General features: G+C 43.0%; 1 protein-coding gene across 1 annotated transcript in view; it reads left to right on the top strand.

Moving 5' to 3' along the window:
* LOC117346290 (vomeronasal type-2 receptor 26-like) overlaps positions 1-3,518 on the top strand; it is a 42,460-nt gene extending 38,942 nt beyond the window's left edge. Inside the window, exon 4 of the mRNA XM_033915689.1 lies at positions 2,632-3,518. Coding sequence (XP_033771580.1) covers positions 2,632-3,518 — 887 coding nt within the window. The remainder of the gene's footprint in view (positions 1-2,631) is intronic.
* The last annotated feature ends 13,143 nt before the right edge of the window (positions 3,519-16,661 follow it).

Here is a 16,661-nt window from a genome sequence, read left to right as displayed (position 1 = left end):
CATCCTTCTACAGATCATGGATGCAATAGGTATCTCAGATAAAGTATACTCTTGGTTTGAAGGCTTCCTAAAATCCAGACCCTACATTGTAAAATCAAACAATGAAAAATCAGAACCTTGGTCAAACCCCTGCGGCGTACCACAAGGATCCCCACTATCCCCTACCCTCTTCAACCTATACACTGCTTCTCTAGGAACACATCTGGACAATCTAGGCATAACCACCTATAGTTATGCAGATGACATTTACCATGCTTATCCCATATGATCAGCCTAAACCCACCATAACAAACACACTACACCGAACACTAGAAACAGTCACGACCTGGATGAAAGATCACAAACTTAAACTCAACCCAGACAAAACCAAATTCATCCTCCTCGAAAATGACAAAGTCCAAACCATAACCAATTTAGAACTCAACTCAATCAACTATCTCATCCAAACCACCATAAAACTACTTAGCATGACCAAAGACAGATGCTGCACCATGCAACCGCAAATAAATAAAACAATACAGAAATCCTTCGCTATCATGAGAAATCTGAGATTAGTCCGGAAATTCTTTCAAAGAACACAATTCCAACTTATAGTACAATCCCTAATTCTAGGTCTGCTGGACTACTGCTACATCCTCTTCCTTCCATGCCCTGTTACTATGACTAGACAACTTCAAACAATCCAAAATACAGCTTTGATACTCATCTACTCATTGAGAAAACATGACCATATCACAGAAGCCTACATCAACTCACATTGGCTACCAATCCAAGAAAGAATACAATTTAAATTCTACTGCATGTTATTAAAAAAACCCTAAATGGAGACAGCCTCATCCAAGCATCCACTACCAGACACAGAAAAACGCACTCCCCATTCATATCTCCCCCGATCAAGGAAGTAAAACGATCAAACCTACACGACGGCCTCCTAGCCACTCAAGCCACAAGACTGGACAACCAGATCTCCAACCTTCTGACGACCACCCCAGACTACAAGACATTCAGTAAAGAAATAAAAACTATACTTTTCAAGAAATTCCTGAAGCAGCCATAACATCACGCACTCTTAATAACTCTAAAATTGACAATTGATCTACTCTTTACTTCACTAGTAACAATAGTGCTTCCATTGTTACCACCTTTTAATTCTTTTGCAAGCCGCCTTACCTTTAACAACCCGAGAAATGTTAAAAGATCTACTACTTACCTCTCTAGTTAATCAATAGTTCTCCCTTTGTAACCCCCATTTTATTAATCTTTTGTAAGCCGCCTTGAACCGCTTTGAATCGCAAGGTAATGGCGGAATAGAAATCCCTAATGTAATGTAATATAATAATTTGTTTCCAGGTGGATAATGCCATCAGAATTAAAGTATTTGCCTGGCACTCCTGGTAGCTGAGGATTCTGGAAGGCATTTTATCAGAAATATTGAGATCCAACTGAATAATACCTTGGAATTTCTCAGAGTAATCCTTGACCCTGATCTAAAATGAAAACCCATCTCCCTCATTTACTTAAGAAAATCTTTTTGAACTGAAAATTATCAAACCCCTGAAGAGAGTATTATCTGATGAGAATTTCAGACTTGTTGTCCAAAGCACCATCATACCTCTCTTTGACTAATGCAATGTTTACTAATGGGAGTTCCCCCAAACACCCAAAAACTCTGCAATCTGTACAAATTACTGTAGCCGGGTTGATTCATAATATCCCAAGACATGAGCATATCACACCAACATTGATGTATTTATACTGGTTGCCAATAGAGTATTGCATCTGATATACAGTGAAACAGTGATTCTGGTTGTCAAAGCATGATGGGTATGTTATCTCCTTTATTGGCATCCACACTATTTAGCCATCAACCTACTTGACCACTATAGTCCTCAAAAACTAAATTCTTTGACATACCCTCCAATGAAAAAAATCCACCTTGAAGAATGCAAGAACTCTATTTTTTTATATTAAGGGTGCCCAGAGGTAGAACCTGCTCTCAGAACAAATTCAGTTTATATCTTAAGGCATTTAGAACCTCAGTGAAAATATATCTGTTTAAAGATGCCTATACCACATATTCATTGGTGATGGAAAATCACTAAGCAGAAATGAAGGGTTAGGTTATAGAGCTAGAACCTTAACCTGAGAGTTGAAATTACTTGGCTAATTGTACCTTGTCTTGTCTCTAATGTGATTATATCCCTTTATATCTCATCCCACGCTATACTTGTTACCCCTGAAAATTTTGTTATTTCCCATCTTAAATTATGTATGTAGTACTGTAATCTACCTAGAAACTTACTGATTGCATGGAATATAAATCCTTCAAATAAATACAATTTTGGGCTCCTTCACCTTTGTTCCAAGGTTAATGCTTCTAATGATGGAATCCCCTAGCAGGAATAATTTCCTGATTTGAGATTTTTATTTGCTCACTGGGGTGCTTTTTTCAATACATTTCAAGTACCTCTTAGAGAGATACAGTACATGATTGCATAAGCAGTAAGCTCATTGTCTATTACATGTTTAATATTTCTGCAGTCTGTCATTCTGAAACATGCCTTATAATAATGAAAAGTGTTCATTTGATGCTATTTATGACTTAATAGGAGAATATTTTTTCATTCTCAGATATGGACACCTGTACAAAATGCCCAGATGACCAATGGCCCAATCAAAAGAGAGATGCCTGCATCCCAAAAGTGATAATTTTCCTATCTTATGAAGAAACTTTGGGGTTAACGTTGACTTTCATTTGTCTTTTCTTATTTCTCATTAATGTTGTTATTTTGGGGCTCTTTGTTCATTACAAAGATACCCCGATAGTGAAATCCAACAACCGGGAACTCAGTAACATTCTCCTCATCTCCCTCATGCTCTGCTTTCTCTGCTCCTTGGTATTCATTGGCCATCCTGACAAATTGACTTGTATCCTCCGACAGACTGCCTTTGGGATCATGTTCTCCATCGCTCTCTCCTCCATATTGGCAAAGACCATCACTGTAGTCCTGGCCTTTCATGCCACCAAACCTGGAAGCAAGCTTCAAAAATGGATGGGTACCAGGATTTCAGTTTCTATAGTCCTTTTCTTTTCCCTTATTCAAACTGCTGTGTGTCTTGTCTGGTTGAGCATTGCTCCTCCATTCCCATATCTTAATATGAAATCAGAAATTGGAACAATATTGAGTGAATGTAATGAAGGTTCAATAGTTGCATTTTATTGTGTTCTGGGTTACCTGGGCTTTTTGGCTGGCATCAGCTTCATCGTAGCTTTCCTAGCAAGGAATCTACCTGACAGGTTCAATGAGGCCAAGTACATCACTTTCAGCATGCTGGTGTTTTGCAATGTCTGGATCTCTTTCATCCCAACATATCTGAGCACCAAGGGCAAATATATGGTTGCGGTAGAAGTATTTGCTATCCTGGCCTCCAGTGCTGGACTTTTGGGCTGTATCTTTTTCCCTAAGTGCTATATTATTCTGATAAGACCTGAAAGGAATAGTAGAAAACGCATATGAAAAAAATTAAATTATTAATATTTGTACAAAGAATGGATTAATTTAATATTGCTATCAGGCATCAGTGATTGGACATATCAAAAGTAAATGCCCTTTTTATACCTAGAACTTTATCACTAGTAGAGGTCATCCTAAATTTCATTATTTTTTTTATAACTAAAGGCCCCTTTTTCAAAGCATTGATAGTGATACTGCCATGGAATTGAATGAACTTTGGTGCTCATTATATTATACACAATTGCAATATAAAATTTAAGTAATTATTATGGTTATTAATAAAGTTGTTGGTGATACTTTTTATTGGAATAAATTTACTTATGTACACATGGATCGTATTATTTAAATTTGCATACACAAAAGGTGCATAAATTTATGAACATAAGAGCAAAAATTCTGCCATATTCGGACAGAATGAACATTTGTTAATCCCAATATCATGTTTCCAAGAGTGGCCAATCTGAGTCACTAATACTTGGGAAGATCCCAAAAGAGAAAACAGATTTTATGCTGCTTTTCCTAGAAAACACAGTCCCATAATCCCATACAGTTTCCAAAATCTTGCAAATTTCAAAAAGGATTCAATGTGTTTTACAATAAGATTCTTAAACAATTAAGGCCCTCTTTTACAAAGGCACGCTAAGCGTTTTAGCATGGATTTAGTTCACGCTAAATCAATGTATGCGCTAACCACTAACACATTCGTAGGCTAACATGCACCCATGCCAAAAATCTTAGCGTACCATTGTAAAAGAGTGGGTAAATACGGTCAACAGTTGATGGATTAAAGAGAGAAAAAGTATGTTCTGTTCATCTCAAAGCACTTGGACATTTCTGAAGCAAATACTTGCAACATAACATTAACCCCCCTTTTACAAAACTGCGAAAGCCATGAGCATCAGAGCAGCGCACAGCATTCAGCATGCAGCTGGCGCTTAAAACCACTTTCACGGTTTTGTAAAAAAAGGGGGCGTGGTATATTTTAAAGCCATACTTTGTGCTGGTCTGCATATGTTGACAGTTTTACACAGAATAAGAAAGGAAACGTTAAAATGTTTAATGATACTTTAATATTCCATGACTTATTTTATTGCTATTTGTTCAACTGGTAAAGTTATACAGGGTGGGCCATGGAAAAGTAGCCCGCCTCCAACACTGGTGTCAGAAAGATGGTGTTCTCCCTGGAACAGCAAATAGTGATAATGGAAGGCTATATGCCAGGAACAAAACCACCAGCTAAGCGTTGTATTAAGAGTCTGGTTTGGAAATGGCTCGTTCATCTCACTATACTATCCCCAGAGGCGGGCTACTTTTCTTTGGGACACCCTGTATATATCAACTTTGTTTTGAACTGAGGTAGACATGAAATTGGAATCTCTGTAAAGAGGAGTTCACATTTTCTTAGGGCTCCTTTAACCAAGGTACGCTAAGGAGTTCATAATCAAAAGAAAAAAAGTCTAAAATGGGTCCTAAATGGCTACTTGGATGATCAAAAAGCCTGATCGTCCAAGTACCCATAACCAAAGCTGGTTTTAGACGTATTTAAAACCAGCTTAGGCCTTTCCCCTGTCACTAAACACACAGAGAGAAAAGGGGTGTGTTTAGAGGACGGGGAAAGTGTGGGCAGTTGGCAGGAGGTGTGCCGACCTACACCTAGGCGTATAGCAGGTATAACCAAATCCTAGGCAGGTTGCCTAGTCGGCACTTATACGTTTTTGACTTAGACAAAGCCAAAACAGGTCTAAGTGCCGAAAAAGGGGCCGCTGAGCTGATGGCGGCTGGCACGATCAGTTCAGCGGCCTGGCAACCTACCCACCTAACCACTTCAAACATCACGGCAGGAGAGATGCCTTATCTCCCCTACCATGATACGATCACCCCTCTTCTTGAACTGTTGTGATCCGCGGCAGGAGAGATGCCCAATCTCTCCTGCCGCGGGTTGTGGCAGTTCGGGTAGAGGAGTGATCGCATCACGGCAGAGGAGATGGCCAATCTCTCCTGCCGTGATACATCACCCCCCCATGAAAATATCAGGGCAAGAGGGAGTCCAAGCCCTCTTGCCCCCGTGGCACCCCGACTCTACGATTAAGATCGGGGCAAGAGGGAGCCCAAGCCCTCTTGCCCTGAGGCACCTGCAGCACCCCCTGATTACGATCAGGCCAGGAGGGAGCCCAAGCCCTCCTGGCCTCTTGCCCCCCCCACCCCCCTACATGATTGGGCAGGAGGGAGCCCAACCCCTTCTGCCCAGTTGTACCCCCTCCCCCCACTACAATACAGGCAGGAGGGATCCCAGGCCCTCCTGCCCTTGACACTAGCCCGCCCAACGACCGCCCCCCCAACCACCGATTGCCCCCACTGACTCGTGACCCCATGACCCCCCACCCCAATCCCACCCCATACCTGTAACATGTTGGCCGGACAGACGAGTGCCAAACCTGCCTGTCCAGCAGGCCAGCGACTGCAGAATGGGGCCGGATTGGCCCAAGCATCTGAAACCTCACCCACAGGTGAGGCCTAAGGCGCATAGGCCAACCAGAACAGGAATCTAGGGAGGGATGATTGTGCTGGCATGGAACACGGAGGAATCAAAGGCAGAGTCCTCTTGTGCTGCAACATCCACCCTGTAAAACTTAGCAAAAGTGTATAGCATGGACCAAATCACTAATCTGCAGATCTACACTGGAAAGACAGCTCTGGCTTCAGCCCACGACGAAGCTATACTTCTAGTTAAATGCACCTTAACAAAAGTAGAAAACTGTGTCCCACATACAAGTTAGGCTGATGAAATGGCCTCATAGGTGGTAGGTTCAAGAGTAATGTTAGGTAATTCTTCTTTATGGAGAGGGTGGTTGATGCATGGAATACGCTTCCGAGGGAGGAGGTAGAAAAAAAAATCCGGTGATAGAATTCAAACAAAATGAACACAGAGGATCTCTAATAAAGGGTATATATTGAAGGAACTAAGGCCAGTACTGGACAGAATTGCACTATCTGTGTCCCATATATGGACATTCAGTTGAGGATGGGCTGGGGAGGGCTTCGATGGCTGTCATGGTTAAGATGGGCTGGAGTGAACTTTGATGGAGACTTCAGTAGATGGAACCTAAGCACACTATCGGGCAGGGCTCTTGGTTTCTGGCCCAGAAATATCTAATATAAAGGACCATTTAAACTAAATAATTTATGGAGCATCTATGGTTGGGCAGACTGGATGGACCCTTTGGATCTTTATTTGCTGTCATTTACTATGTTACTATCTGGAGATTGTGGCCTCGGAGGCAGGCGTGCTTTGCTTAGCCTAACGAGTCAGCCCAAACAGATTGTTAGAGAGTCTAAACTCTGTGACCTGTAGATAGCGAAGAAGCACTCTTCTCATTTATAACTTGAGCAAAATGCAGTCCTGTGTCTTAGAACATGCAGTTTGGAACACAGGCAAATGGACCTCCTGATTCACAAGAAATGCTGACACCCCCTTCGGTATAAAAAAAGGAACACGCGCTGTTGTCACTGCTACCAGAAACCTACCTGAAGAGTCAAGTCCATGAGGGATGAGGGGCAGAGCCTTGAGAACTACATTGAAGACCCATAAAGGGAAAGGTGTGTTTGATCGGTGATCAAATTAAGAGAGCACCCTTCAGAAATCTTCCAACGTCAGGAGAGATGCTAGCATAGATCTATGATCCTGGACTCTGAAATAAGAGAGCCCAGTAACTTGGATGTAAAGTGAAGCCATGGTGAGACCCTTGTCACACCACTGAAAATGGAGTGGAGAATGGCTCCATACATTCCTGAGCGCACCACTGCTAGAAAGTCCTCCATGCCTTAACATATTCAGAGACTATAAGTGGCATCTGAGACTGGAGAGTGGTAGCAATGACCACATGTGAATATCCTTTGTGCTCAAACGTTTTATGTTCAATAGCCGTACCGTAGGAGCAAAGCAATCCAGATCCTTCATGCATACTAGACCCTGAGAAAGCAGATCTGGATGCACCTGCAATTTGACATCATGGCCTGTGTGAAGACGCATCAGATCTGTATACCAAGGCTCATGAGGCCAACCTGGAGCCACCTGAATGACTCATCCCTGATGAGCCACAATACGTTGAAAGACTCGATCTATCATGGTCCAGGGATGAAAAACAGACAACAGAAGGTCTTGGGGCCATGATTGGACTAAAACATATAGACCTTCACTTCCAGGCTTGAATCTTCAACTGAAGAATTGGTCTGCTTTCTTGTTTTCACCATGAGGTTGAAGCTATCGAGAAATTTGAGCTTATAAACACTAATAAAACACACTTACTAAATACAAAAAATGGCACAATTAGAATTTTTCAGTTGGAGGGATTCAGGGAAACATGCAGAAACTCCCTCAGAACCTATATTTCAGGACTCCCCCGATTCACCTCACAGACTGTAACAGCCTTACTCACTGTGACCTGTGCTGGACATGTGCTGTAGCCTGCTTCAGCCATTTACAGTAACTGGAAAAGAGAAGAATTACTACTTCATGCTTGAAATGCCTCTTCAACACTGAATCTTTGGACTGCCAGTCAGACACAGCTTCTGACCGCATCACCACCCCTGTGGACCAACAGGCATACATAAAGAAGTATTAAGAGGTGCTAATGAGTGGAGGAAACATGAAATTGATTAAGGGAGATAAAGAAAGTGAAGGGGAAAGGAGGAGAATGAGAGAGGTCAAGTACCTGATGGAGGCAGAGTTCCATCATAGTAACATAGTAAATGACCGCAGATAAAGACCTGAATGGTCCATCCATTCTGCCCATAAGTTATACATTCTGTCTTCCAAAACTTACAGGAGGTCAGTATTCATTCAGCATAATAACTGGATTAAGTTAAAACCCTGCACTGATGTCAAACTAATCTACAGAGTTAACACTATTATTCATCTAGGCTAGGGCAGAGAATCTCACTGACTTTATTTGTTTAGCTTAGATCTACTAAATCACAGTTCTTCAACCGCCGGTCCGCGGACCGGTGCCAGTCCGCAGAAAATTCCTGCCGGTCCGCGCAGGACCGGCGAGATGGACGCCGTTAAATTTCCTGCCACGGAAATCTTCTGTTCCTCCCAGCCTCGGGCGATCAGGACAGGCTGCCGACATCGGGCATTCCCTCTGTGAGTCTCGCCTATGCGGAAACAGGAAGTTGAAACAAAATAGGCGTGACTCATAGAGCGAATGGCCGACGTCGGCAGCCTGTCTTGATCGCTGCCCCTGCCGAGTCGCCGAAACATAGAAACATAGAAAGATGACAGCAGAAAAGGGCTACAGCCCACCATGTCTGCCCACTCTACTGACCCACCCCCTTACTAGGCCTCTGTAGGGATCCCACGTAGATGTCCCATTTATTCTTAAAGTCAAGCACGCTAGTGGCCTTGGTCACCTGCTCCGGAAGTTTGTTCTAGCGACCCACCACTCTTTCCGTGAAAAAGTACTTCCTGGCATCACCCTTAAATTTCCCTCCTCTGAGTTTGAGTGGGTGCCCTCTAGTGGCTGAGGGTCCCCTGAGTAGGAAGATGTCATCTTCCACCTCGACACGACCTGTGATGTACTTAAACGTCTCTATCATGTCCCCTCTCTCCCTGCGTTCCTCCAGAGTGTAGAGCTGCAATTTGTTCAGTCTCTCTTCGTACGAGAGACCCTTGAGCCCCGAGATATTTCTAGTGGCCATCCGCTGAACCGACTCGACTCTAAGCACATCTTTGCGGTAATGTGGCCTCCAGAACTGCACACAGTACTCCAGATGAGGTCTCACCATGGTTCTGTACAGTGGCATTATGACCTCAGATTTCCTGCTGACGAAGCAGGTTGAGGCTTTGATTAAAGACAGCATTGTACAGCACCTGGATAACCATGACCTGCTGAGAGGTAGTCAGAATGGCTTCAGGAAAGGGAAGTCATGCTTGACAAACTTACTTCAGTTTTTCGAGGGAGTGAACAAACAAGTCGATAGCGGAGAACCGGTTGACATAATATACTTGGACTTCCAGAAAGCGTTCGACAAAGTACCTCATGCGAGACTTCTCAAGAAACTACAAAGTCATGGAATAGAAGGGGATATACTGAGATGGATAGGAAAATGGCTAGAAAACAGAAGACAAAGAGTGGGCATAAATGGGAAGTACTCAGACTGGAAGAAAGTAACTAGCGGTGTGCCTCAGGGCTCAGTTCTTGGGCCTATCTTATTCAATATCTTCGTAAATGACCTGGAAGAAGAAACGACCAGTGCTATCATCAAGTTTGCAGATGACACAAAACTATGCTGAGCAATCAGGTCACAAAAAGACAGCGAAGAACTCCAGAGAGATTTGAAGCAACTTGAGAGATGGGCAGAAAATTGGCAGATGAGTTTTAATGTAGAAAAATGCAAAGTGATGCACCTGGGCAGTAAAAACAAGGAGCATGGGTACAAACTGTTAGGTATAACATTGGGGAAGAGCGATCAAGAAAAAGACCTGGGAGTACTGATAGATAGAACCCTGAAGCCATCGGCTCAATGTGCAGCGGCGGCAAAGAAAGCTAACAGGATGTTAGGCATGATAAAGAAAGGAATCACGAGTAGATCAAGGGAGGTCATAATGCCGCTTTATAGAGCAATGGTCAGACCACACCTGGAATACTGTGTCCAACACTGGTCTCCATACCTGAAGAAGGATATAACACTACTGGAGAGGGTGCAGAGGAGAGCGACAAAGCTAGTAAAAGGTATGGAGAACTTGAGCTACAAAGATCGCCTCAGAAAACAGGGACTATTCACCCTCGAGAAGAGAAGACTGAGAGGGGATCTGATAGAGACTTTTAAATTGCTAAAAGGAATTGACATAATGGAGCAAGCTCACTCACCAACAGGGGGAAAGGATGGTGAGCAAGAAACAGCGTTATTCACATTGGCAAATGTAACCCAGTCTCGGACCAGAGGTCATGGCCTGAAGCTGAGAGGGGACACGGCCAAGACAAACGTCAGAAAGTTCTGCTTCACACAGCGAGTGGTGAATGCCTGGAACTCTCTCCCGAAAGAGCTGGTGGAGGAAACCACCGTTCTAGGATTTAAGGGAAAATTGGACGCACATCTTCTTGCAGAAGACATTGAGGGATACGAGTGACATTGTATTCGCCAGGGTGTGCCTGGCTGGGCCTCCGCGTGCGCGGAACGCCGGATTAGATGGACCCCGGGTCTGATCCGGTGCAGGCATTTCTTATGTTCTTATGTTCTTATGATACATCCCATCATTTGTCTTGCCTTGGATGATGCTTTTTCTACCTGATTTGCAGCCTTCATGTCTGCACTGATGATCACTCCCAAGTCTCGTTCTATTCGAAGAGGGCCTCGGGGAAGGTGCAGGTAGAAGGTAGAAGGTAGATGGTCAGCGTGCACGGGGGGGGGGGTGTCAGCGTGTGGATTGGGGCCATCAGCAGCGTCTGTGCTGAGTCTGCCCACGTGCAGGATGCGGCGGGTAGGGGCCTCCGGCTCGTCTTAGGCGGCAGAGCCTGCGGTGCAAAGCTGTTTTTGCCGGCTAGGGGGGTCGCAAATGTGCAGGCACAGCAGGAGTAAGATCATGGGGAGCCTTCAACAGTGGCTGTCTCCTCTCCTAGCAGCTCTGTACTTACCAGGGCAGTGATTCACTTTGGCAACTTCCCCTTTCCTCAGAGGCGGCAACGGACCCAAGGCTGCCTAAGGAAATAACTGCTGCAGGCAAGTACTGAGAGCTGCTGGAAGGAGAGGAAGCCACTGTTGGAGGCTGGGAAGCTGCTGGATAAAGGGAGAGCTGCTACTGCACCTGGAGGGAGGTAGGAGAGATGCTGCTGAGAGGGGAAGAGGGAAAGGGATGGGAAGAGAGCTACTGTTGGATAGGGGGGAGGAGGGAAGGAAGGAAACAGCTGGCAGGGAGGTTAGAAGAGGAAAAGGGGAGAGACAGGAATGAGAAAGTAGAGAGATTGATGCTGGAAAGGGGGTCAGCAGAGAAATGAGAGAGGGATAAAGATGCTAGATCTGGTGTAGGAAAGATAAAAATGAAGAAAGCAGTGAAGCTGGAATGAATGATGTAAAAAGGAGAGAGGAGGCACAGGCTGGATGGAAAGGGGAGAGGGGCATAGAAAGAAGTCAGATACATATGGAAGGGGGAGAGGCCAGACAGTGGATGGAACGGGCAGACGCTGGAAGGAAAAGAGTGGAAAGAAGATGAAAGCAGAGACCACAAAAGGTAGAAAAAAATCATTTTATTTCTATTTTGTCATTAAAATATATCAGATTTGAAATATATATCCTGCTAGAGACATAACTGGGGACTGCAAAGCCTAACACTAATCCTATCATGTGTGATTGCAGTATTCTGTTAGCATGATATTTCTGTGTAGCATTCTGTAATAATTTGGCTTGTTCAGTTTTCTTGATATATTTTGATATATCCCCTCTTGATATTTCGTGAGAGTCTATGAGATTACGTACACATGCACAAGCTGCACTAACTCCAATGGATACCTTACGTTCTGTAACATTGCCGCCTCACTGGTGTAACCTCATGTTTGCATTTTCCTGCCTCTGTATGCGATTGTCCTCTCCACTCCACCTCACAATTGCATACAGATACAGGAAAGCACTTGTGTGAGGTTACAGCAGTGAGGCGGGCAATGTTCCAGAACATATATGTGGGGATATATGTGAAGAGGAGGGGAGACAGGGGTTTTGTTGTTCCTTGCTCTGAAAATTTATATTTATAAAATGACAATTGTACAGAATATTGTTTCTTTTTATACTTTAAATCATAAAATCATAACTGAGGCTTGTGCAGATGGGATCAGATGGTTTGTGGGGACCGAGCTTGCGGAGATGGGGCGGAAATGTGTTTTTTATTTCGGTCTTAGTAGTTTGCCGGTCCACAAAATAATTATTTTATTTTTTCCGGTCCATGGGTGTAAAAAGGTTGAAGAACACTGTACTAAATAACTCTATATCAAGCAGATTTATTTTACTTTTTATTATAACGTGTTGTGGTTACATGTTAAATATACATATACAGCACTGCATATGCCTTTCATCGCTTTAGAAATGATAAATACTAGAAGTAGCAGTGGTTGGAGATAATGAAGGTGGGCTGCAGGCTAGTACAAAGGCTTTATTACATGTATTTTGTTATATTGGGTGATAGATTACCTAGAAAGGGTCACAGTAGACTGTTCTGGAGAGATAATTTGTATGGATCACATTCTGATTGAAATCTGAGAAAGTATCAAAGGCAGAATGGCCACAATAACTGTGCAGACCAAATGGACTTTCCTGTTATTATCAACCATATTACACTGTCATGTTATTAAACTATATCCCATACAAGCATTGCAAGTAAATTACAATTTGATTCTATTTTAATAAATGTATATGATCCATAAGGTTATATTTAAAAGAAACAACCTATATTTCAAAGAAATGCAGATGTCATGAGCAGGTATCCCTTAATGCTGAGCAGCAGGAGCCATCAGAGACCACATGGTATCCTCACAGGTGTTGATAATCTAGAAATAGAGCGATCACCTCAATGTCATCTTCAGTACAATTTAACACTTAATCACTTCTTCCCATCATTCAACTATTCAATTCGATAGCACCATCAAGAACTCTACATCATCCTGCCTCAATGATCAAGTGTAACAACTGGAGTGGTAAGAGACAGCGTCATCACGAAAGAAACTTTCACAGTCTCAATTAATTAATAATGGAAGCTCATCTGATTCTGACTTTATTGATGCTCTGTGACATCCTGTGGAATATGGCTGTGGGTCAGTGTACACTTAGAAACTACCCACCAATACAACCTCTACCAGGATACCATAGAGATGGGGACATCATGATTGGGGGACTTGTAACTGTGACAAATTTTTATCCATATGTCGGTGCCTCCTTCACCACTCCTCCCTCATTTGAAGGAAATGGCTTGTAAGTAGCATACTAGCTTTAACTCCTTATTTGAGATATGCTTTTGGCTTTTATTTTGGATGGTTACTTCCTAACCCTTCAGATATAACAATCACATGTTAGAGCAGTGGTCTCAAACTTGCGACCCGGGGGCCTCATGCAGCTCACCAGGTTTTATTTTTTGGGCCCTTGGTATGTTACCATTGTTCTGGAACATTGCCCGCCTCACTGCTGTAACCTCACACAAGTGCTTTCCTGTATCTGTATGCAATTGTGAGGTGGAGTGGAGAGGACAATCGCATACAGAGGCAGGAAAATGCAAACATGAGGTTACACCAGTGAGGCGGCAATGTTACAGAACGTAAGGTATCCATTGGAGTTAGTGCAGCTTGTGCATGTGTACGTAATCTCATAGACTCTCACGAAATTCGGCACCTCTCCTAGGGTGACTGCTTGATGTAAGAAGGCGGTTGGGTCTTGGTGCTGGAGGAGGTGAGAGCTAAAGGCAGTAGCGGACACGTCCACTGGACACTTAAGGCACAAGTTTTCCAGGCACAAGTTGGATATTGAATCTCCCCTCTACAAAAAAGCCTAGAGGTCTACACCAAAATCTTGTCTCTTGCAGTTGATACTTTAGAATCTAAATCACAATTTTGCAAGAGGTAAAACTCTATATAGTTTATAAATCTTTCCTTAATTGCTATTCACAGCTAAAAGTAGTACAATATGCAGAAAGTGAAAAACTAAACTTCATTTTCTGCATGTTGCACTGCTTTCAGCTGTGTATAGCTGAAATTATCAGAAGCAATTAAGGAAAGATTTATAAACTATAACGAGTTTTACCTCATGCAAATTTGTCATTTCTTTAATAAGACATTAACTATTTTTTCTGCAGCCCTCCAAGTACCTTCAAAGGGTTTGAGTTTGAGACTGCTGTGTTAGAGAGATCTTTGGATGTGTACGTTCAGCTTGAAATATTACTTTACCTCCAACCACTGTATAATTTGAGAAACTATGAAGTGAATCACAATTTAACAGTTCTAGGTTGGCAGTGAAATGCTGCAAATAAATTACTCATTATTTCAAGGCAGCAATATTAGTTTGCCATGGATTGGAATATTTATAGTCAGAAAATGTTTTTGTGTTCTTTACTGTGTCGTTTGATGGAATTTAAGGTTTTTTTTAATTTATTGGTTTAGTTGTTAAATTTACATAACAAAAACACAGGTATATCCAGTAAAAACATAGCATATAAATTATAATCAAATAAAGTCAAAGGCAATAGTTTATCAATGATCAAGTCCCCTTAAATGGCCGAGAGTGTCAAAGCTTAAAAGAAAAATGTAGAGTAAAAAAATTTAACATCTTGGCAGGCTAAGAGATGTGGCACATTTTTTAAATCATCAATTAAACTCTCCAGCAAACAAATAATAATTTAAGAAACTATGTGCAAAGGTTTATGTCTAAGAAAATCTAACAGGACTGGATCCAGAAACACATATTTGTCACTTGCAAATGAAATAAGGCATTTACAAGGGAATTTTAAAAAGAAGGTCGCACTCACTGGTAAGGCCTTAGGCCTAAGCAATAGAAACTGCTTCAACTTTATCTGAGTCTGCTTAGAAACATCAGGAAATATTAACACTCGGCCACAAAACAGAGCTTGTTTCTTAGTAAAGTACAACTTCAAAATAACCTATTTCTCTAGTTCTGTTTTGAAAGCTACTAAGAATGTAGCACGTTTTGTAATTGTGCCCTTAGAGGACTCAAGAAAATGAGACATAAGAACATAAGAACTGCCGCTGTTGGGTCAGACCAGTGGTCTATCGTGCCCAGCAGTCCGCTCCCACGGTGGCCCCCTGGTCAAAGACCAGCGCCCTAACTGAGACCAGCCCTACCTGTGAACGTTCTAGTTCCACAGGAACTTGTCTAACTTTGTCTGGATGGTGTTTTCCCCTATGACAGCCTCCGGAAGAGCGTTCCAGTTTTCCACCACTCTCTGGGTGAAAAAGAACTTCCTTACGTTTGTACAGAATCTATCCCCTTTTAACTTTAGAGAGTGCCCTCTCATTCTCCCTACCTTGGAGAGGGTGAACAACCTGTCTTTACTAAGTCTATTCCCTTCATTATCTTGAAGGTTTCCATGGATCCAAACTGTCTGATGATACTAATTTATCTATTTCTCCCTCATCTACCACCTCCCTAGAAGCCCTCAGAATGTAAAAGAGGTTATCAGGCTCAACCTTATCCACATTAGAGTACTGCAAAATCTCCCTCATATACATAGAAACATAGAAACATAGAAATAGACGGCAGATAAGGGCCCACGGCCCATCTAGTCTGCCCACCTTAATGTCCCTCCCCTACCTTTGCCCTGTGAATAGATCCCATGTGCCGATCCCATTTTGCCTTAAAATCAGGCACGCTGCTGGCCTCAATCACCTGTAGTAGAAGACTATTCCAGTGATCAACCACTCTTTCAGTGAAAAAGAATTTCCTGGTGTCACCTCGTAGTTTCCCACCCCTGATTTTCAACGGATGCCCTCTTGTTGTCGTGGGACCCTTGAAAAAGAAGATATCTTCCTCCGCCTCGATGCGGCCCGTAAGATACTTGAACGTCTCGATCATGTCTCCCCTCTCTCTGCGCTCCTCGAGCGAGTATAGCTGTAATTTGTCAAGCCGTTTTTCGTATGGTAGATCCTTGAGTCCCGAGACCATCCGGGTGGCCATTCTCTGCACCGACTCCAGTCTCAGCACATCCTTGCGATAATGCGGCCTCCAGAATTGCACACAGTATTCCAGGTGGGGCCTCACCATGGATCTATACAATGGCATAATGACTTCCGCCTTACGACTGACGAAACCCCTTCGTATGCAGCCCATGATTTGTCTTGCCTTGGACGAAGCCTGCTCCATTTGATTGGCAGACTTCATGTCCTCACTGACGATTACCCCCAAGTCTCGTTCTGCTACCGTTTTTGCTAGGATCTCGCCATTAAGGGTATAAGACTTGCATGGATTCTGGCTGCCCAGGTGCATAACTTTGCATTTTTTGGCATTGAAGTTGAGTTGCCATGTCCTAGACCATCGCTCCAGTAGGAGTAGGTCGTGCATCATGTTGTCGGGCACTGAATCTTCGTCTGTTGTGCATTTGCCCACTACATTACTCAGTTTGGCATCATCGGCGAATAATGTTATTTTACCTCGAAGCCC

The sequence above is a fragment of the Geotrypetes seraphini genome, chromosome 12, assembly GCF_902459505.1.
Source record: "Geotrypetes seraphini chromosome 12, aGeoSer1.1, whole genome shotgun sequence".
Classification (NCBI taxonomy): Eukaryota; Metazoa; Chordata; class Amphibia; order Gymnophiona; family Dermophiidae; genus Geotrypetes; species Geotrypetes seraphini.
The sequence above is the reverse complement of the archived record's forward strand: the minus strand, read 5'-3'. Positions and strand labels throughout refer to the sequence as shown.